Source organism: Pithys albifrons, chromosome 14 (assembly GCF_047495875.1).
Source record: "Pithys albifrons albifrons isolate INPA30051 chromosome 14, PitAlb_v1, whole genome shotgun sequence".
Taxonomy (NCBI): Eukaryota; Metazoa; Chordata; class Aves; order Passeriformes; family Thamnophilidae; genus Pithys; species Pithys albifrons.
In genome coordinates, this window is record NC_092471.1 from 13165622 (window position 1) to 13189163 (window position 23542).

General features: G+C 48.5%; 1 protein-coding gene across 1 annotated transcript in view; it reads right to left on the reverse strand.

Annotated features, from left to right (window-relative positions):
* Window positions 1-9766, reverse strand: part of GPR50 (G protein-coupled receptor 50) — a 46703-nt gene extending 36937 nt beyond the window's left edge. Inside the window, exon 1 of the mRNA XM_071569485.1 lies at window positions 9523-9766. Within this exon, the coding sequence (XP_071425586.1) occupies window positions 9523-9697 (175 nt within the window). The 5' untranslated portion in view covers window positions 9698-9766. The remainder of the gene's footprint in view (window positions 1-9522) is intronic.
* Window positions 9767-23542: the final 13776 nt, after the last annotated feature.

Consider the following 23542-nt stretch of genomic DNA (forward strand, 5'->3'; position numbering starts at 1 on the left):
TCCAGAGCATCTCAAAATAAAGGAGGAGGAGGAGGAGGAGGAGGACGAGGACGAGGAGGAAGACCCTTGACAGGTAGAGACTGAACAGTTTCTGTAGGTGCAGAGGCTGAAAAACAAACTAAGCTGGCAAAGGTGTAGTGGTAGAGGAAGGCTACGCAGACACTCAGCCCTGGCTTTGCTCCCCAAGGCACCACTCTGGTGATGCCAACACAGAGATATGACCCAGACAACTTCAGTGAAAAGCTGCAGGTAGGGAATGATACAACACACAGCCATTGTCTCAGACAGCACGGGGCCAAGCTAATGACACAGGCTATTGTTCTCCCATTCTGTTTAAAAGAGGGATGACTTGCATGAACATTGGCTTTGGAGTACGTGCTTGGCAACACCAGCAGATAAACAGACAGCATTTCCATGGAATACCATAAGATTTTGAAAGAAATACATTTTTGTACGTAAGTTATTTTTGCAATATTATTAAATCCAGTAGTGAATATTTTGAATGTGGTATAATCCATTTTCCTAGGAACTAGCCAAGAAAAACCGACAGCAGCACAAGGGAAGTGCCACCACGCTGCCATCCCTATCTCACTGTTCCCTCAGGGACATGAGCGGGAAACTCACATGCCTCCCCTGACATCCCCAAACCTTCCCCTCTCCATCAGCATGCCTCAAAATCCAGCTCCCATGAACTCTTCCCTCACCAGCACACAGGCAAGCTTGGATTCCTCCTGCTGATGCTGTGGCAATCCTGCTCTCCTCTGAGCCAGGGAATCTCTGTCAGCCCACAGAAGTCTCAAAACCAAGTGCTGACAAATGCATTGGGAGGGCAAATGTAAACCACTAAAAGGTTGGGCAGGGGTATTTCAGCAGCCTACAGGTGGGACTCAGGGCCAAGCAAGTGGGAGGACAGTGAGATCTGGATGGCTCTTGCCATTGAAACTGGCCAGCAGATCCAAGGAGGAGACTAAGTAGGTGGATTGGGTGGGTGCCGAAGAACCAGCCCTGAGCACAGATCTTTATCTCCCAGTCCTCAGCAGCTCTACACTGAAAGCAGAGCCCAAATCCATTCCCAGGCACCAGGACTCCAGTCTTTTACTCCCTCTTACCTTATCTACCTGCTGCCCACTCCACAAACTCTCCTATGCCATGTTCCTATTCCAAGTCCCAAGGCTGGCTTAAGCTGCTGTGATCACCTAAATCAATAGGGCTCCCTCACCCTGCAGCACATAGAAAAGCAAGTTAGTCACTCTGCACAAGTCATTGGAAAATTGTGGACCACTTGGAGAACATCTGTTCCTAAATCGCTCCTTCTGAATCTCCTCACAAGTAGGACAGAGCTAAAGCATTGGAGAGTCCTGTGCCCCGTCTTGGCTCATGAGGGCAGCCTGTGCCTCGCAGAATCTATGCTGTGGGCACACTGGGGAGGCTGCTCCCTCTCCCCTGGCTGTCAGGCAGCATTTCCCTGGGGCAGCACAGGCCAGTGCTCCAGCTCCTAATGCATCCAAAAGCAACTCTGCTGTGGATTTCACCCATACCATTAAGATTCAATTTGCTCTACTTTCTACGGCATTATCTGCAGAAATAAAACTCACAGCTGAGATGTGAAGGCCAGACACAGGGCCAGGAGTAAGAAGAAATGCATTAAATTCCACTTAACTTACGACTCAGAGCCCATAGGAACTGCAGGGTGTGTGCCTGCTCAGCACCATGGGGCTGGGGCTCACTCCCAGAAGACACCAGGGTCTCTTGAACCCACCTACCCTTACTGTCAAAATACGAGTATCTGCAATAGGCAGAGCTGCCAGCTCTCCCCACCTTTGCCCTCAGGATGGGGAGGAGGTGCAGTTTGGTTAGTCTGAGCATCCTACTGCCCACCCTTGCTTGCTTTTGCTGTGGTTGGTACATCCCACCACCACTCCTCCTGGTATGACCAGATTCTCACCACTCCATTAGCAATCTCACTTAGCTGCCTTCTCCCTCACCCTCTGTGTACCCTCCTGCCCCAGGCCCACAAGTGTTGCATCTACGTCAAAGGACAAGCAAGGATTCAGGGCAGGTTGGACCCTGGGCTGCTGGACCTCAGTCCTCTGCAGCCATTGTAGCATTTGTCAATGTCACATCTGAAGGTGACGCTGAGGATTGTTCAACAAAGCAAGATCTGAGGTCTCTCAACAGAAGGCATCAAGTGGATGGTCTAAAAAGGCAGGGACTCACTGGTATTCATTCCAGCTTTCAGGAGAGAGAACAGTTAAACATGAGAAAACTACACCACGAGTTTCCTTCTACATCTTCCACAAAGAGCAGTCCCCTCAAACTGGGGCTGTCAGAAACAGGAGTGTCCCAGGACTGTGGCACAGCCTTTTCCTTGCCAACCAACCTAAAGGACAGTCCTGTCCTCCTCCACCCCTGCTCTCTGCTGTGGGATGGACTTGGAAAGGAATAAAACATCCTGCACAGAGAGGGAAAAGCAAACAAAATGCAAAAAACGAAAATGCAAACAAAATGGAAAAAAAACCAGCATACAAAACCCATCTCTGAATTAATTTCCATTTTATTTATAGGCCATCAGATGATACTTGTCTTTCTAAGCCTTTTAATTAATCACAGGGAACAGTTACTCTGAGCACGTATGCCCACCTTCCCCCTTCCTGAAACACGTTCCAGCTCGTGTTGAAAGACTGTCTGCAAGGTAATTAATTATTTATCACTATCTACTTGGCTCTTCAAATCTTCAAGGAACATCAAGTGCTGGGGCAGCAACATTCTTTGGGGCTGAAAAGAGAAAAGGAAGAGCCTTTGCTAGAGACGGAAGGGCAAAGGGATTGGAAGGACTGAGAAAGTGAGAATGGGAACTCAGCATTGGGCTGAACCTGGCTTGCTCTGTTGTTACAAGGTACATAAGGTAGCTCTCCCACGGAGGCAGGGTGTTATTTTATGTGGTACAAGATGAAAATCTGCCTAATTATAGGATTTTTGTTTCAACTAATTTGTGGGTAACTGTATAGAGACCTACATGTGTAACAGAACTTTTGTTAAACACTTCAAAGACAGATATTCTTCAGTTCAGAAATGTCAGAATTACTGTTTCTAGTGGAAACCTGATTCATTCCTCTCAAATAATGTATTTATCACATAATCACTCACTTGACCACATACCATCTGGCTCTTAAACCACTGTTACACCTGAAGTGCATGCTGAGTACTGCTGACTTACTCAGTGGCTAATAGTGCTTCAACTCCATTTGCCAGCCACATATCCATAACTTACTGGATGTTCAAGTCCTGGTCCAAACTGGGACTGTCCTGAAAACCAGTGCCTGGGAGTGGGAGGAGCAGAGATTTCTGCTGAAAGTTACACAAACTTTCACAAAGCGGCTCCTGAGATCCAGCACTCCTAAAAATACTTGCATCTACATGAAGGCTTGTTTTCCCCTGAAAAAACAAAAATAGAAAAGAAAAAAAACCCAAACCCAAATATCGGTGCCTTTGACCTCACAGAGCTGATGGGATGGAATCGCCTTGAGAATCCCTATGGAGCTGCATGAGAGACCAGTTTAAAAATACTTCTGAAGCTACTGCACTCCAAAGCAACTTAGGAGCTGCTCATGCCTGACTGAGCTGCCGCTCCTCCAGAGCTTCTGGAGCACAGCACAGGAATGGCAGAGCATGGGGCCACGAATGCCACTCTGAGCAGGATGATGGCTCTGAGCCTCCTTCTTGGCATTCCGGGACCACACTGCTCCCACAGCCCAGGAGGGGGCCAGTGCAGCATTGCTGGAAGGACGGATGTGCCAGGCCCCAGGTGGGAACCCAACCTGAATCCTCACCAAAGCAGAAGCAGGTGAAGGTGATGCTGTTGGAGAGCACTCCACATCAGCTTGGCCATGGGGCCCTGTGGCTCCAACACAAACCAAGCCAATGCCATGCCTGTGCCTCACTATGCAAGTCACCCTCTAGAAAAAGACAGGTCAAGACTGTTCCCCATTTTGCACTGCTATTATGCCTGAGGTTTACTCTTTACCTTAAGCCAAATAAATTTTGTCACAGGTTTCATCCCACTGTCACTCCTGCTTCTTTCACCTCCTGCAGCCAATGGCCCCACTCCAGCACCCACCTGCCACAGGGGCAGGGGGCTGCAGCAGAAGGATGGTGGGAAGGGCCAACACATCCCCAACTGCACTCCTGCTCTGCTGCTCCCACCCAGGTACACACCCCACAACACTTTCAGCAACTTCTCTGCACCAGTCCTACAGCCCATGTCATCACCATGCCCCCTAGCCCCTGCCAGGCTTTTCCAGAGCACACACAACACTGCAGGTGCCATTCCCATGGGTGGTGGCACAGGGAGCAGCACTGACAGTCAGTCTAATATGGCAAACTCATCACCAACCAGTTGGGTGAGTCAACAAGGAAGCTAACAGTAAACACTGACATGGATAATCCCCCACCAACAGCGGAGAAGAATCAATGGGACCGCTTGTTCAGCAGCTCACCCGTTGGATGTCACAGGAGCCCAATCCCCGCTGGGGCAATGCCACGTGTCCTCCTGCCCCATTAGAGGACACGGCAAGTGGGGAAGGAGAGACCCTGGAATCCCAGCAACCTTCCAACTGCCTAATTGCCAAAGAGCATGCTTCCCTTAGCAGAGCCCCCCAGAAAGCCCAGCCACCTGGGCAGGGTCCCCCACACTTCAGGGGGCCAGAGGCTGGGTACATCAGCAGCACTGGTGGGCGTTCACTGTAGACAAATGAATCAGCAGAACAGATGAGCAGCTCCTGAGGCATCTACCCACAACCTACAGATAGAAGAGATGTAATTTCAGGCTTGTGGCAGATGCTGGAGGGTTTGTGGTGCTAAAAAAAAATAAATCTCAACACACCTACATATAGATAGCTTTCTAGGACAAGGAAATCCTGCAGTAGTTGGAAGAAAACCAATCAGAGCTCTCAACTGCATTTGAGGTAAGGAAATAGAACATGGTCCAACACATCTCTAAAAGGTCAGTTTCCCAAAACTAGAAACAATCAGAAACAAAAATAACTGAGAGAAAACACCTAAATATAAGTAAGTGTAAAAATGCTTATTGGGAAATGTTTAAAGATGCCTTAGTAGGGCCTTCCTTCACACCAAACCCAGAAACACTATATTAAAAAAAAAAAGAAGTTTATTTGGTGTAAAATAAGAGCTTTTTAAGGCAAGAATCAAACTGGAAAAATAAATAAAATATGTAACAAATTGAAAGTACACTATAAAATTAGAGCTAGAAATCAACACATTTTGTAAAGAAAGCTAAAAGTTACCAAAAGAACTACTGACAATAGGGATATCAGAAAAAGCGCAATAATCTATCAGTACAATAGGCTTGATGCTACAAAGGTATAGGGAAAGCATCCTGATACAGAAGATGTTGAAAGTATAAGCATTAGTCTTTATCTTTGCAAATAAGGATGACTTCAATCTCAGCTATAGCAAAATTCTCTGAGAAGCCAGTTGGGAAGATACCCAACACCATCTGCTAACAATCCTTCACATCTGTAACTAGAAAACCTGCACTCACAGTGTATGAAGGAGCTCACCAAATTCCTAACATTGACTTTAAAAAAGGAGGAAAAAAAAAAACAAACCAGAAACATGTCCCAGGCCAGCCAGGAAGTTCCAGAGGTCTTGGAATAATAAATAAAAAGCCCTGCTCAAGCAAACAAAAACTTAGCACCATGCCAGTATTTCCAGAGGGCAAACGGCTGACCTGGGAAGTGCAGGCTGGTCACCAGGCCCATGCTCCCAGCAGGGCAGGGAGTGGCCAGCGATCAGGGATGGAAACACAATTCCTGTTAGTCAACACAGTTTTCTGGCTGGAAGGCTTGTCAAATGGATCTAGTATTTCTTCTGAAAGTTTGCATTTGGCTGACAAAGGTAGCTGTGTTGACATAATACATGCAGACTTCTGTGTGGCGCTTGACTTTGGCTGGTGTGACAGTCCAAGAACAAAATCCCCCACACGATACAAACAGTAGTGTATAGTGTATATCCAGAGGATTAGAAGCCGGTTGAGCCCAGTGACTTCATTAGAGTTATACCTGCATTGCCTGCCCCAACAGAGGTTTTGGATCCCTGGAGAGATGACGTTCCCAAAAGGGAAAAGGGCCCATGAGGCAGCAGAAATTGCTCTCTACACACAAAGCTCCAGGCAGCACTTCTGGGAGATGTAGGTTTCCAGGGAATGCATATTTGGGCTGCATGCCTGAGTTTGCAGTGAGTTCAGAAGAGCTAGAGAAAGGTATTGCAGAGCCTCTGCCCAGGGAGCAGGATAACTCATTGAAAAATATTGGCTGGCTTTAGTGCCGATTTTCACACTTGTAAAGCTAACCAAAGCCAGAAATGGAAAGCTGTAAACTCAGCCATGCCAGCAGCCTTTGGCTGGTCCTGGTCCTGCACATGCCACGGAATACATGGTTCACTCATATTATTTCCTACTTGGGTCTTAATCTGTGCTCATAGCTCTGAGCGCCTTCCAGTAACAACACTGGACACATCAACATATGTTATACCTTCCCAGAGGGAAAGAGGAGCAGTGTGATTTCTCTTGGAAAGTTTTAGAGGCAGGTTCTTTTGCTTCCCAACTCCCTCAGTGCAGGGATAGCAGGGTGGTCAGGTTTGTCAAAGTTTTCAGCTGCCACAGAAGTTTACCCCTCCTGTAAAGACAGACAAACATCTCTCCTGCCAGAGGAGCAGAGTTATTTCCCACACCCTTCACCATCAATCACATAATTGTCCTGCACTGTGAACATACGGACCAAAGCCTGGAGATTTGTTTGAACCCCTTTGACCACACAACAGCTCCAAGTGTCCAGGTAGCTGGATGTAGGAAAGCTTTACATCAGCAGTTCTCCAGCATGTCTGACTGAACATGAACTGTCAACCACAAAGGATGTCTCAGGCTTTCAGTGAATCCCCATTTCTCCTGCCCAGAAGCACTGCCCTCCTCCAGACAACTGCTGATTTGAGACCCTGCCTGACACACATCTACTCTGCATGCAGTGCAGAGGTGGTGAAGTGTGACAAGTACTGAAGAGAAGTCCAGGGGAATGGACCAAAAACCCCATCCCCACAAGAGCAATCACCCACCACAGCTACTGAAGCAGTGCCAGTTATACATCCCAACCTGAATACAGCTTATCCTGGCAATACAGTTTTAAGTCCAGCTGGTCAACTTGCATGGACTTCCTCCAGAAACAGAGGGCTTGGCGCTTCCAGGATTTGGCAGAAGCTGACACAGCCATCACAGGTGTCCTTTTCATTTATTGAACTGGCTTAGGATATGTTTGCACATGAGCAGATAAATTCTTTGTCCCAAGGACTTCAATCTGGCTGCTGGGCTCCAGCTGAGCGTCTCTCATTCACGTGGCTGCTCACACATCAGGGGGAGCATGAACTGAGCTGAGATCCCTGACTTCTTGTCCTGGCTGACAGACTGCTTGCTTCCCCACATGGGGTGAACCAGTTTTGTCTGAACATCCTAAACACATATGATCTTCTCAGCAAAACAAGATGACAACAGTTAGATGTTGTACATTACTGAACTTCAGACCATCACCATCAGCCTGACCACCTTGTCCTCCTATTGCTGAACCCCCTTGTCATTTGGCAGAGGTATCTCTAGTTTAGGCTGTGACTGAAGAAGGAACAGTGCTTGGGTGCACAAAGCAGGACAAGCCTCTTGACATCTACCCTGCTTCAAAGCCTGCCACACTGAATTCCCTGCTAGTCACACTCAAGTTCTGTGTGCAAGATCCACCTCCTCTCAAATTAGGAGGCTTAACAGTGGTTGCACTTGTGCTGACTTTACTCATACACCCCAACAGCTGTATGGAGAGCACACAACAGGCTACTGACAAGGACTAAGATCTGGAAAATATCTCCATGATCACTTCAAAAGAAAGCTGTTCTTTTTCACTTCCACAGGAACTTTGACTCAACTCACAGCAGAGACAGTCTTAACACATGAAATGCATTCAAGTGATTAACAATTTGAAAGGTAATAAAAGCAGTTAAAAGCTTCAAATCTGCTTGCATCCCAACCAGCCAGATAACATTATCTTGGGAGAAGGAAAAGGTGTCTTTTTCTTTCCCAGAACCACTGATCACAAGCTTATAGCACCCATATTTTAATGCAAACCTGAAGAGAACAGCAAATAGCTTTCCCAACTATACTAGAGTTCTCATAAACCCGGTACAGCATGTCTGTACTGCTGGTACTATGGGCAGCATTTTGCGAACCAGTTAAAGAGCAACTCGCTGTTCAAGGTCACTACATCAGCACCTGCCCAAGCCAAAGGCCATTTCTGTGCTATCTATCATTAAGGAATCAATCAAATGTTAAAGGCACTGCCGGAAAATTGTCCCATCAGCCTTATCCATCAGATACTTTTACTGAACACTGTTGAGTTACTCCACTGTCACAGAAGGCTGAGAGAGACAGAGATCAGCATCTCAAAATACTTACAACTTATACATCACGAACACTGGAGACAATTCATTAAAACCACTTCACAAGCTATAAAACTCAGGGTCATTTTATGTCTTTCCTTCTAAAAGCAGACAGCAGTGTAGTCCTCAGCAAATCATACTCCACAGTACAGTTTAAGCAACACTACACAGACTACTAGAAACTCCTTAAACAGCAACTTAAATCCAATATTACTTCTTTGCTAAAATTAATATCCAGTACTATTTCTTCGACAAAATAATAAGACTTTGAAGGGAAAAAAATGAACACCCTGAAATAATACAGCCTTCCTAAAAATTGTTCATAATATCAACTGCACAGTTTTCTTAGATTAATTCATTAGGGAGGTCAATACATAAGGCTCCAAAGCAGACTTCTAAATTACCCATGGGAAAATCAAGTCAGTTCTTCACTCTGCTTTCAGCATTGCAACTTTACCACGAAGATAGTAAAACATATGGAAGGCTGGCATACAAAAGCAAGTGTTCAGCGTTGCAATGCACTCGTCCTAAAAACCCGAGCACTCTTCCTCAGCACCTGACGCGGCACTCGGAGTTCTCACCTGCGCCTCTGTCCCGCTCCTCCCAGCGCGGGTCGAGTGAAGGGACGTGAGTTTTACCTGAGTTCGGGCTTCTCCATCTGCAGCTGCCTCTGGGGGACAGAAGTTTCGAAAAGTCGGAGGACAGCAGCAGCGGGATGGGGCGGACAGAGAGCGAGCCGGGAAGCCGACGGCAGCCCGGTCACCGGAGACAAGAGACGGGCGGGCGTACGGGCGCTGCTCCGGCAGCTCGGACCCCTTGGCCAGGGCAGCTCGGACCCGGGGCTCCCCAGCGGAGATGCCCTCACCGCTCCGGTGCGGGGCTGCGGTCCTGCCCCCGCCGCCCCCCACGGGCTCCTGCCCGGCCACCAGCGGGCCGCGGGGCCACGCGGGGCCCGAGCAGCGGAGCCCGAGGCGCGGTGCGGGGCCGCTCCGCTCCGCCCGCCACCGCCCCCCGCGCCCGCCCCGCGCTCACCGGCGTTGCGGAGCTTCTTGTTCCGCAGCACGGAGAGGATGACCAGCGCGTTGCCCAGCACGTCTACCACGATGGTGAAGATAAGCACAGCCGCCAGGCCCGTGGCGGCCCCAGCCGCCGGGCCCCCCTCCAGCCGGCAGCCCGGGCAGCTCCCGTTGCTCCCCGGCCCCTCCATGCGCGCCTCTGCCCGCCGCCGCCGCCGCCGGGGCCCCTCCTCCTCCCGCCCCGACGGCAGCGCTCACCCCCGGGGCGCCGCGGGGAGGAGCGCGCCCAGACCCCGTCCCGTCCCGTCCCGTCCCGTCCCGGGGCGCTCCCGCCGCCCCCTCCTCGGCGGTGCCGCCGCCCCGCCCGGCGCGGAGCGGAGCAGGGGGGGGCCGCGGGGGCTCCCGGTGCGCGGGGGCTCCGCGCGCTCCCCGGTGCGATGGCGCCACCGCGCGGCCGCGTCGGGCAGTGCCGGGCGGGGGTCCCCCCGCACCCCCGGCAGGAGCAGCTCGGTCCCGCACCCCCTCCTCGTCCCCACCACCAGCCGTCCCGGCGGGCCCGGAGTGCCTCCAGCCTGCGCCACTAGCGGGACACTTGCCCGGCTCCCGCCGTCGGCCGGGAGGGAGAGATCACGAGGTGAGGTTTCGCACGTTTTCCGAGTCGCTGGAGGGTTCCCTCCGCCTGTGGTTCCCGCTGCCCTGCGGCTTCGCTCCCAGCCAGCAACCCCCGAGGCAAACCCATCCCCACGGAGACTTTTTTCAACCAATTACGCCGGGGAGAACACCATCCACTTTCGGTTTAATACTGTGCAACGAGTGCGATGCAGAAGCCTTCGCAACAATTTAAACTCCAGCAAGCCTCCTTGCACGCTTCTCAGGTTCAGGAAAGCAGCGCGCAGCCGGGATTCCCGCATCCCAGGCCCATGGCTGGGGCTTCCCGGCACCTTCTGTGCTTTACTCCACACCAGCATGAGCAAGAAGAGATGAAGCCACTGTGCACAGGCTGGGACTGCAATACTGCAACCACATGAACCCTCAGCTTCATTTAGAAAACAAAATCAGAAAATAAGTTTTATGGGCTATGCATACTAGAGAACCATAGAATGGTTTGGGTTGGAAGAGACCTTAAAGATCAACCAGTTCCAATCCCTCTGCTCTGGGCAGAGATACCTTCTACTAGACTGGGTTGCTCAAAGTCCCACCCAACCTGGCCTTGAACACTCCCAGGGGTGGGGCATCTACAGCTTCTCTCCGTGCTTTTGTAGCCCCTTCAGGTACTGGAAGGTGGTATGAGGTGTCCCTCGAACATTTTCTTCTCCAGGCTGAACAACTCCAACTCTCTCAGACTGTGTCAATAGCAGAGCTGCTCAGCATCAGCCACGACGCTGTGGTGGAGCCTGGGCAGGGGCAGGACAGAGGGCAGGGGCATGCTGAGGCTGCCCATTGCCACCTCCTCTGGCTTCAGCCCAAAGCCACCCCTCTGCGTCCAGGTCAAAGTGCCCAAGCAAACTAAAGGCTGTGTCACAACTCATCATGGGGGTTTTACAACTGCCTGGTCGAGTGAATCAATAACAAAGCTAAAAGCAAACGCTTTGATGGCTCATTCCCTGCCAGAAGAGTACAAGCAGCAGCACAGCACAGCCGAAACCAGCAGCAAACAGGTCTGCCCTGGCCTGGTGGCCCAGGGTCAGAGTCAGCTCCATATCTGCACTCAGACCTTCACTGAGACAAGCTGCTTTAAATGTCTCTTTACCTTTTCCCCATGACTAGAGTGCACTCAGTTTTGAAACAAAAATGGAGTTTTTAAGAGTAATGATTAAAATCCTGTATTCTCAAATTGCCAGAGAGCATTTTGGCTTGAAGTTTAGTCTCTTCGGGCTTCCTTTTTCCTCTGCAGTGAATTCTGCATAGTTTTGCAAATATTTTCTCTGTGTAAACCAAATAATTTTGTTCACAGACTTCCAGCTGCTCTGTGTTCAGGACCTACCTGTAGTACAGGAACAGGGTTAGCTCGTATAGACATCCTTTCAGCACCTTTCACCTTCACTTTGCACTTCTGTGGCAGCTTTTGCACCATTTTTAAGACATTCTCTGGTGGTTTTTGGCTATGGAGAGCTGGGATGTGACTTCAGAGGACCTGAACTTTTTATACAGGTGTCCTGTCAAGAGCACCAAAGCTGCCCAACAAAAATTTTGCCCCCCCCCTTACAAAAGCCTTTCTCGCACAGAAGTGCAAGGTAAAGGAGGTGTAACATTTTATGAAACTTGTGCAACAGGAGAAACACAAAAATGCTTTTCATCTGGCATCTTATTTTAGTGCATAGTTTATACCTGCAAAGAGCAGTCTTCAACAGCCTGATGTGACTGCCCGAGATTAGATGGTGTGCAGAGCTCTACCAGGCATGTGTGCATCTGCATAGTTGCAGCAACTAATCTCTTCTAAGACACTTAGAAGAAATTATGATAGATGTAGTGAGCAACTGTTTTCATCGGTAGAGTGATTTAGATGAATGATATTCAGTCTGTTTCCTCCCACCTTCCTGCTAAATGGACTCCTCACTGCTTCAATTAAGACAAGACTCCACGAAGCAGTGGCAAGGGGGAAAAATGAAGGCAGAGGTATCAATAAGACCTTTTTAATTACACTTTACCAGAAACTGCTGACATAAATCATACTGAAATAAGAGTATCCCCAGTGTGTTAGAAGAATTTAGGCTCGTTTGCTTGTGCAAGGATTGTGAACGTGATCACAGAAGAAGGCAACTGAATTAGGGTCAGAAACCAGAGCTCTTCAGGACCCAAACTACATTGGGGAGGGTGTGTACATGTATGCAAACAGGAAGAGCAAGTACAATGTAATCACTGCAAAATGTTCAAGTACCACAAATGCAAACTCCTTGTGCAAAAATGTCACAGCTTTGGTAACAGTGAGGCTGAGAGGGGCATCACTTGACACCCTCCAGCCATGCTGTTCACACCCATCACAGCAACCACGTGCAGAGAATCACTGAGCACAGGGTACATCCAGAGGCACAAATCACCCCCCTTCCTAACCCTACCTAGCAGAGCACATAGCTTAGTAAGAGTTAATCCAGGTATACTGTAATAAATGAAAGCTTACATAATTGAAAAATAGCTGAGGCATTAATCTTCCTTCTCACTATCATGAGTCCTCTTTAAAAAGATTATTTTGTCTTCAGAGACAGCTTTAATGCTACTTAATGAATCGCTTATAAATGAAGGATTTTTTTCTCCTCCTGTACAGGGACAGGCTGACTACTACACTGATTTTGTCACAGAGACAATTAACTTTTGTCAAATATACAAAGATAATGGCTGTTCTCCACAAACACTACTGAATTTGGCATATTTAAGGCAAATTTGTCTTACTGTTTTGACTGAGAATGCTGAGTGACAGTGACATACCTATTCCCTCTAGCTGGACCTGGGGAACTTCTCATGCTTATGAAAATAATTAGTGGTCCTGTGGGCACCCCTCTGGAAGAAGTAGGTTAGCACTGGCTAAGGAATACCAGGCTGGAAAATCAGAATTCCAACATAAGCTTACTCAAAGATGCTTTGGTGTCCCACTTCAAAGGAGAGAAGAGACATGAGAAGAAAAGAGAAAAATAGAAAATCAGAGCACCAGGAAACCTTCCCCTGAACTTCTGTGCTGACTGTCTCAGTTACAGATAGGGTACAGCAAGTTGTCTTTGATCTGTAACTCCCACCCTGCAAAAGTAGGCACCATGAGCACCAGGACCACCAGAATCACAGGGCAGGTTAGTGATTTCCCCACAGCAAATAACTTTCAGTGAGCTGCAAAGGCAATTTTATAGTACAAAGTCATTCCTAACACAGAGGTCCCCAAGCAGTAATACTCAGTGATCTCCCTTGCCAGTGTCCCACTGAGCACCTGCTCTGTTCTCCAGATCCACACACATGTAGTAAAGATGTGGAGTGAAACTCAACACTTCTCCTCCCACCACAGCAGCTTAGCAAGTTCTCATTTTCAGCAAGAACAATAGACAATAAAAGTTGTAATTTCTCAACAAGGGGGCATTTTAATTCAAGCAATGGCCTTTGGGAGACACACACAAGCAGAAGCAGAAATGGGGATGATAAATCCTTTGTCACATGGACTACTTCTATGCTGCTTAGCCCCAGATGGGATGTGAAGGACCCCTGCATGTCTGCTCCTGGTGATGGGCAGAAGAGGTCTCCTCCACCCATAAACAGACCAGATGAGGGTGTAGAGGTCTCCCCTACCTCCCGTATTGATACCATCATCCTACAGGTATTGAATGCTACAAGAATGTGGCACTCAGCCATTGGAGAGCTTCAACATGTGCCTTTCCAGCACAGTCTAGTTTATTTGTTTAAGACTCTGGTCTAGACCCTAGACAGTGGAGGTTCATTCCTTGGCGCAGTCTAAGAGTCATTGAGCTGAAAAACACAGCTAAAATAAACCATTTAGTCTCACCATGCATCATGGCAATTAGCATCAACATAAGGGCAAACACCTTCTTTTTTCCCCCTTTTTCTCAACTCTGCCCTTAAATCCAGCATGTGTTGAGGAGGCAGAGTTATTTCCAAACCATTACCAGGGGGAATTACCATTATCCAGCTGCAGCTCTCTAGCCAAACACATACAGCAGTAGTTCCTCTCTCCCAAACTTTTTTCTTGTCCATTTGGACTGTGTGGCTATTTACTGCAGAGGCAAAACAGCTGTACTGTGCATGGCATAGGAGAATCCCAGTCTTGGGAAAAACAGCACTAGCTGCTTCAGCAATAAACAGATGAATACAGCAGCTTGCCCTGAGCTGCCTTCAAAGAAGAGATCAACAAACAAACGGCTCTATTTGTGCCGTCATGCTTGCCTAGAAACTCCAAACTAATAACCTCATGTTCAGCCAGTTTCCCTCTCTGCCCCTGGAGCAGCAGCCTCATGCAGAGCTCAGAGCTCACTCACCCAGAATAGGCATTTTTGTTAATTGCTCAAAAAGCCACAGACACAGGCCTGTTCATTCAGCTCAACTGCTTAACACTGCAATCTAAATAAACATGAATAATAAATCTGAATATTAAATGACACTGTCAACGTTGCCTTGGGACGCAGCATCAAACCACTCCCTTTGCTCCAAGATGGGATTTGAGAAGAATGACTTTGAGGCTGACTTGCCTTTTCAAATCTCCCATTTTCTCCCTCATCTCAAACCTGAGGATGCAACATGAATGAAATCAGAATTAGCCTCATTACAAACAAGCGAGAGAGGGTGACCTAGATTCACTCTGCCTCTCAGAAGGAAGTGACGGCAAAAGTTTAAAACCTGTCATACGGGGCTGTCGGCTGCAGCACATTTAGGTCAAAGTTTGTTGCAATCAAATCGTGCTTTCTGAAAAGGCTTTTACTGGTGGGATGATTTGTATGGCAGTGGCTGAATTATGCATGGGATTTGTACAGTCTCTGCTAGCAAATAACTCCAGCCCTTCTGATATGTGCAGAGAAACTCAAGCTCTTCCCTGCAGCATCATCAGTGGCTTGGACTCAGCTCTGCATCCCTGGGGACACACATGCCGGGCTCTCACCACCAGCTACATCAGGCAGCATCCCATGCTGGGCCAGGCTGGAACTGGCCCTGCTACACATCTTAAGGTGCTAGGATGAAATGTGGAGGTTTTCAACGATTTTACTGAACTCTGCCCCCAAAAAATCCCAAATCAGAAGGCCTGCTACCTGCAAGGCAGCCTGGTTGCTGTGCAAGATGACAGCCCAGGGATAGCACAGGACATTGCCCAGGTCACGCTGAAGGAAGGGTATGGAAATTATCCAGCTGGTGGGGTTTGTTGTGGGAAAACAAAACCTGAGGGATGATTTCATTGAAGTATTTAATGGCTAACAAAACCTAAAGAATTAAGTGCTTTAGTACCCATGTAAGAAAACTCCTGCATTGCCCAACAACAGGCAAATTAATCAAGGTGCCACTACCTTGGTGCTTGTCAGAAAGGCAGAGAATCTGGGAAAAAATCAAAGTAAAGCAAAGAGAGGAAAGCTGGTTTGTGATACACCAGTTCCCCTTGCACCCTCTCCCTCTCCCATTTGTGTTCAAGATCTGCTTTTGACTGAAGCAAAAGAAGGACCACTCATCCTTCTCACACTATCCTCACAATTTATGTGCTCAGGCAAGGGTGGGACAGGCTTTCACCACGCCCTTTCTAGTCCATCCCTTTTGACCCAACATGCTGTTCACACAGGAATGCCATTGCTCCCACACTGGTGCCTTCAGGGATTCTTGATTGCTCTTGGTTTTCCCCGTCCTGCAGCTCTTGCAGCCCCTCTCTGACTTCCCTTTCTCTCCCCTCCTCTAATCCTGGGGTCCACCCCAGTCAGAGGTCAGCTGGGAGGGGTCAAACCAATCTCTTGGACACACCAGGGTATTACCTCGTTTACCAAGGCTGGTATGTGGAGAAGGGACATAAACTTATCCTCTGACTGTGTTTCAATCACAAGGAAAAGGGCTAGTTAGTGCTTCATAAGGAGGTAAGACTGGCTGCCTCCCTGAGAGCCCTGGAAGGAAAGCTCTCCATTCCACAGATAATGCCCAAGCAGAGGTGGTTGCTCTTATCTCCAACACTCTCAAAAGTTTATGCAGCATCTCAGACATTCAGCATGGCTCAAGCACCTGGCTTTGTTTGGGGGGAACAGTGTGACAGAAACTTCTGAGATGTTCCTGGGACTCTCCCCTCCACATTCCTCCCCTCCCTGTGCCCTATTCACATTGCAGTTCACCCAGATGCACACCCACCTGCAGACATTCTGCCCACATCAAGTCCAAGCTGCTTTTCCAGCTGGGGACAGCAAAAGCCATTGCCATTGGCAGCTGCGTTCCAATGCCAAAGCTGAAATTGCCCTGGTCATCCTCTGTAAGGAGAGAAACAACTGTCTTAAGGAAGAAGACAAGGAGCTTTCCCTTTCCCCAAGCAGCCCCTCGTGCAGCCTAGATTGCAGGAACTGCTACTTGAACAAACTTCAGGAGCACTTGGCTCTAACTGCCTTGCTATGAGGCAGCAGCATAGGAAGGACAGTGCGACATGTCATACTCCAAATATTGAGCCCTTAATTATGTCCCAAACAGCACCTCTGCACCTGCAGTAATGAGGGCTCAGCTACATCGGTGGCTCTTAGTGAGATACTGTTTTACTTCATCCTCATTATGGGAAATAGCCTGCTCAGATCCAGCAGCCAGTGGAGATGTTTCCTCTTGTGAAGCAGATTGCTTTCCCCTGTCAATTATGAGCAGAGAGCTCGACAGCTCTGCGCAAATTGCTGGGTGAGAGCATAAATAGGAGGACATGGGAACTGATTATGGTCTTGGTGTCAGGCTTCCTTAAAAATGGGAACATGGGGGTCAAGAGAAATAAAAAGTGGAGAGGTAATGGTGATGATGGCTGGTACAGTAGCGCTGTGAAGCCATGGGGGATGTGTGGTACCCACCTGCCCCTACAGAAGTGCAGCTGCCCACAGCGTCAGCGTGGCAGGAGTTAACAGAGGCGCTGCAGCCAGTTGGACTCCAAAGCCAAAGTTTTTTCCCCAAAGAAGAGATTTCCTTTCCTCAGGCTATCACTTTGGTACGTATCAGCAACATGCAGCCCACAGATGGGAATCTCCACATCCCTTGGCGAAAGGGAAATGATTCCCTTTTCTTGCTGTACTCCCACCAAACCCCCAATTTCACCAGACATTACAGCACATCTGCAAAGTTCTGCAGCATTTCCAAGGGGTGAATAGCCAGGTCTCTGTGCTGAAGTTGCACACCAAACCTTTCCCCAGCACACAGCACTGGTGTTTACGCTGCCCACAGCAGTTGCCCTTACCCATGGAAGCCCTGAGGGAACTTTCATCATAAACAGACTCTTGTTCTGATGGGTTACCTTTCCAGAGAAAAGGATGAGAAAGTCTGCATGCATTTTAACCAGCAGTCTTGGTGATGGTTTCTTCAGCCCTACAGACCTTGCTGGCTCCTCTCAGGTCAGGTTCCCAGTCCCATTGCTTTGTCAGAACCCTGGAGCCTGCCTTTACTCCTTCCTTTGGGGAAGGATGTAGCAGTGTCTCTTCTGCCTATGGGTCAGCCCAGGGACAGGGCTGATTCAGCAAAGGGACAACTTTTCTGCAGCAAACAGCTTAGTGCCCATCTTACAACATTTGCTTTGCTCTGCTCTATAATACATCATTGCTCATGAATTTCCACTGATCTTCAGCCCACTCCCCATTGCCTCGTCTGGTCTTCAGCTGCCTCCTATACCTTCAGCCTGCCACTGTAAGATCCACACCAACTCCCAACATATATGTGAAGCATCACTTGTGCTTGCTCTGTCCTGCCCATCTCTTCAATAGCTTCATCCAGAAACCTCCTACTCCACATGAGCTCTGCACATCAGCATTTTTGCAGGTTCTGCAGAAGGATATTGATTGCTCCTCATAGAGAAATTCTGTCTGAAGAAAAGCTATTGCATTTGCCTGTGTGGGCTTTGAAAGTTGGCCCCTTTGTGGTACACAGATCCCTTCTTCACCTTTCCACTTCTGCCAACCCCACAGACACACTGGGAAGCAGAGCTGCTCACCTGCCTCACCCCAGTCACTTTGCTTTCCTTCTAGACCCTGCAGGCAGAGCTGCCTGTGATTTATTTCCTTATATTTAATTCTGCTATGTCAGAGGCACCAGAAATCTGCAGCTGGCAACTCCAGGCTGCTTTCCAGCTCCTCCATCCAGACCTGCCAGCAGACGTTTTCAGTTTTGGTTCTCAGATCTCCATTACAGTCTGGTCTCAAAACAGCAAATCCACCAGCCCTCCAACTGTGCACGTTCAACTCCATAGCCTCAAAGCTGCTACAAACGAGCTGTAAGTTCCTCCTGCTCCTCGAGGGAAGTGGGTATCCCTCCAACGTGTCTTCCTTTGGCAGAGAGCAGTACCCTTCAGATCTCTTTAGCACAGTTTGGTGCCTGCTTTTTCCCTCCTCCCCGATTGTAGACTCGTAAGCAAAGACAGCTCCTCAGATCTGGTGATGTTAAAACTTCTTTATAAGTAACTCCACTTACCTCTGCAACAAGGTGAAAACTGTGCTTGAATTTCTGCTGCTTTCCAGGAGAATTTAAGGGACACAGCTGTAGAGCATCCATCCTCCTGCTGCCTTTCCCTCAGCTCCTGGCAATGCTCTGCCCTTCCCACAGGCATTTCTGGGCCCAGGTTTTATTCAGTCATGGAGAAGAAATGAGAGCTGCGGTTCATAACTCATGGGAAATTTCATTTAAAGTTCAACTAATAACTTGAGAGAAGAGAGATGGGAATAAAAATGAGGGATTTGCATGTCTCAGGTTCACCCCACTCTCCTAAAATCTAACTGAAGAAAGCAAATTTGGAGATGTTAAGTCAGTTATAAGACAGGGTCATGTACACTTAAAATGAACCCCCCCCCATAGACAGGATGACCCCCCCCCCTCCAGTCATGGTTTGTACCTGCTCCCAACCAGGGGCCAAGCACTCTACACAGGCAGAGTGGACTTGAGCCTAGCAGGCAAGACTGCTGAAAGAAAGCTGGATGCAAATTCTATCTGAGATACAGGGAGCTTGAGATTAAATATAAATTCAACTATAGAAAAAGCTGTCAGAGATATTTAGGATTTGTGTATGTACATTACATATATATACATATACACACACGCATATATATATATAAAAAGACCAACAAATCCTATCTGTGTACAACGTGGGCAAGATGTTGCTATAGTAATCTTAATTTTACATTTCTTACATTAAGAAGAAGATTGCAAGTTGTTTGGCACACAGACTGTCTTTTTGTTACAGCATGTGCTGCATTTAACCCAGTGGGACTCTGTTCTCTGCCTCTTGGAGCTATGGAAATAGAAATAACAACTAACAATAATGTCATCATCACTACTTGGCAGCCTTGGATTCAGTTTGCTTTAAAAAAAAAGTTTAAAAAAAGAGGCAGACAGATAAAGAAACAACCTGTGCACATTAGCATTGGCTTTAGGCTTGGATGTGGACACATCCTCAAGAACAGGCAGGGACCCAGGGAGCCACATTGGGAGCAGTAGAGGGAACAGGAGTCCTGTGTAGGAACAGGAGAGCCAGGGCAGAGGAGCAGTGCCTGCTTCAGACTTCATGTGACGCCAGCTGTAAATCAGACGTGGCTCCACCAAAGCCAGGAAAGGCACACAAGTATCAAAAAGGATAGAAACAGAGTGAGGCACCTGTGCTTCAAATACGCTGCCCATGATGAGGTGGGGAACTTCTCCATAACCTGGTGTGTCAGTGCAGGACAGGAGCTCTCTGCTAACACTGAGGATCTCTGTCTGTAAGTGAGAAAGTAAAAATCAAACCCTAACACCTCTTTCAAAACAGCCTCCCACTCTGGCAGGAGCCCTGCTGGTTGGAGAGTGGTAACAAGCACCCAGCAGGAATGAGGCTGCATCCTCACATCTCCACACAGCCAGCGGCACAGCCAGGCTGTGGGCACACAAACACCCACCCCTCTCACACATGACATCTTTTAGCAGCAATGAGGCCGTGTTCGGGGCTCTCTGTTCCCCTGGCAGGAGCCAAACTGCATCACGGTGGTGGTGAGTCTCCAGCAGACAGTGCCCAGAACCCATATCTACCACCAAAACGGGAGCATCCTTTTCTCATCTCCCTCAAAGAGCAAAAGGCAGATGGTGCCTCAAAGCCACCACACCAACACCTCTGCCCCTCAGCAGCTAACCCCTACTTTGGTTCCTCTCCTTAGAGGGGGTGGGGGATGCATAGGGGACTACAGTGTCCAAAAGCTGGAGCCCCAAGGCCTCCCAGGGAAGAGGAAAGGCAGCACTTTGCCTCCCTGGGTTTGCTGGAGCTTCAGGTGGCAACAGACCTGGGGGGTGTGAGGCTAGGGAACCATGCAGCCCATGGGCACATCCATGCTCTGCAGAGATAAGTGCTGACTTAGAACATCCTCATCTGACATTGGCTTCTGGGAGTGTTTGTTTTTCTCCAGATTGATGGTGTTTATAACTCCAGGCATCTTCTCAGTCATCTGTGATCTCCGGCCATGAGCAGGTCTCTTTGGGACATTGAGTGACAAGTGTTGTTACGGTGCCAAGGAGATGGGACTCTCAACTGCTTGTGGCAGGCAGATTGCTGTGAAATCATGATTTATCTGGAGTTAGATTAAGTTATGTCTCTCTTTCCTGTCTGCCCTGGCAGTGGCTGCATACAAGTGTGCTGTATTTCTTCCTCTAAACAGGAGAACGCAGGGCCATTTACCAACAGCTAGAGATCGGAAGGTGCCCAAATGTAAACTCCATGACAAAGCTCATCCGAACATATTTGAAGGAGGGAGCTGACAAGTGACAAACAGCCAGAGCTGAGTTCGCTCTATTTTGGCTTATGCCATGGCTTGGGGAAACACGAGAAGGGAAAACAGGTGAATTATTGTCACCTCCAGACTTAAACAAATGGAGGCTTCAAACAAAATTGCATTGCTTAGACGTTCAGAGAGGGAAATATTTACCTCGCGTGCAGAAATAAATGTTAGAGTTTATGAGTCACATAAAGGCTTTTATGCTGAAAATCCCTTCTGGATGAGGATGGGGATATTTCTCATTGTGGTCTGGATCCATCCAATTTATTTGTGGAGCACAAGGATCAGTGAGGGCCTTATTCTTCAGATCTGGCAATGGGAAAAGTTCTCCCAGTAGGGGCTGAATGTCCACCTGTGCCTCCCCATCCTGGGTCATGCAGGTACCTTTGCCCACCCTGGCAGCCCCCATCACCCCTGGCAGGAGAGGCTCGTGCTGCTTCTTTGCACTGAGGGTTTTGGCTGCAGTAACACGGTTGCTGGGCCACACGACTGCTACCCAGAGCCAGGGGATGGAATGGGGCTCTTTAAAACCCCCTGTTTGGAGACAGACCCATGCTTTGGGGGTGCAAGGTGGAGTACAGGGACAGGCAGGGTGGGCAGGAGGAGAGTGCTTACTCTCTCTTCCTGCAGCCCTGAATGGCCACCTCACCAGGACACAGAATCCCTAACACTGGCAGCCATTCCTCTCCCCTCAACATGTTATAGAGAGGCGTGTGTGCACCAATGCATGGATTAATGGATGAGCCAAAGAGGGGCGACCCCAGCCTTTGGGTGTGCTACATCCCCGCTGCTGGCACCACATCCCAGGGTGACAGATAGCAGCAGATTCTGGGTGAGGCAAAGTCAGGAAAAACTCATTCATATGCAAAGGGTTTGAGTCTTGGAGTGACTGGCAGTGAGCTCAAGCAGCACAGAATGAGCCTGCCCAGATTTCTCTGACTTTTGGAAAAGACGTTACTCCAGCAGGAGCCTCAGGCCTTACAGAAAACCACCATTTCCTTCATCGCTGATGATTTATCTGGGAAGAAGCCTCATTTTTCACTGATCGTATTAGAAGCACAGAATGGATTACAGCATGAAGTAACCTTGATAGCTGAGAAATTCAGTGTATGCAAATGTGAGCCTTAAACGGCTCTTTCTGTGAAAGATTGCCTGTAGCTGGCATGCGTTGGAGATGTGACACCAATGAATAGGCTGGTATTTAAAAGCAAAGGCTTTGCCACAAGGTACAACACAAGGTCTACTGACATCTACGAGCTGCAGCTTTTCCCTGTAAGCACAACTTGCATCTCTGCTGGGCAAACCTGCTCCCTTTGCTGCACAGAGTCCTATGCCCTTTGGGATGCTTGGTACACCAGCACATGTGCACAAAAAGACTGCTAAAAAGAAACAATTAGTTCATCTGCAGCATCCATGAGCTCTCAGGACCCACTCATACTGTTCTCCCTTGTACCCAAACTGCAGCCCAAGAGTGGCCAAGATGCAGCACCAAGGGCCTAGGGATGTTTCATCCTCTCCCACCTCCTGCAGCCCCTCAGAGCTCAGGCATCAAGAGGGAGCAAGTACAGTTGTGAAGAGGAATGAGGTGTAACTTTTGTTTTCTCTGGACAGATGCTGCCCATTGCCTGGGTCACCTGGTGCTTTTCCTTAGGCATCCCTTGTGGACTGAGGATGGACCCATCACTTCCAGCTAGCACAGGAATGGACAAGAATGCATGGGGATGCTGTGCAGTGCATGGCAGCTGCCTGAAGATGGCAAGCCAGGACTGCAGTTTATAATACATGCAAATAACCCTGCTGGAAGAAGAAGGGGGCTCCCTACAAATAAGAGGGCTATATTTTCTTGGCAGCCCATGTAATGCCAGAGCAGAATTTAAATTGCGGTGTTTATCAAACAAGTCTGAGCCTTTTTTTCTTTGCTCCTCTTTGTTAAACGCTGCCCGTCTTGCAGAATTTTGAGTAGCACTCCTGGTACTGCACCAGTCCTCAAGCCCAAACACAACATCTAAGGAAGAAATTGCAATGCATCCTTTGACACCAGGGAGCCATAGAGCTAGTGTGTGCATGCAATAATTTATCCTAAGCCTTCTAGTGGCATTTTATGTCTTTTTGCTGTAGTGCTATTACAGCTTTGATTACTTCATTTTTATGTTTGTCAGCACAGCATATGGGCAAGATAATTTGTATTCAAAGTATTAAACTAGTAATGTAAATTATTAAAGACCCAATTCATAAACACATTACACACCATATGCAGATTCCTTCCCCTTAACTTTCTCCTCCTCCTCCCCATTTTGCAGACCTGGCTTCACACAGTTGAAGCAGAACAGGACCACTGCCAGCCCCTGCTCCATAGGCAGCAGTTCATCTGAGTGTAAGTCAGGTGAAGATCCAGCCTATTTCTTTTCCTGCTGCCTCCTGCACAACTCATTCATTCCCAGGTGCCTGTTGCCCATCAGCTCATCCCATTGTGGCACCTCCAAAGAAACAATAGGGGAAGAAACTGTTTCTTTTTACCCCAACCATTTGCAGCAAAGCACCCTCCAAAGCATGTACATCTCACAGTGCAACCATTGCAAGGAGGCACTGGAGTGGGCACAGAAGGAGAAGACAACCATT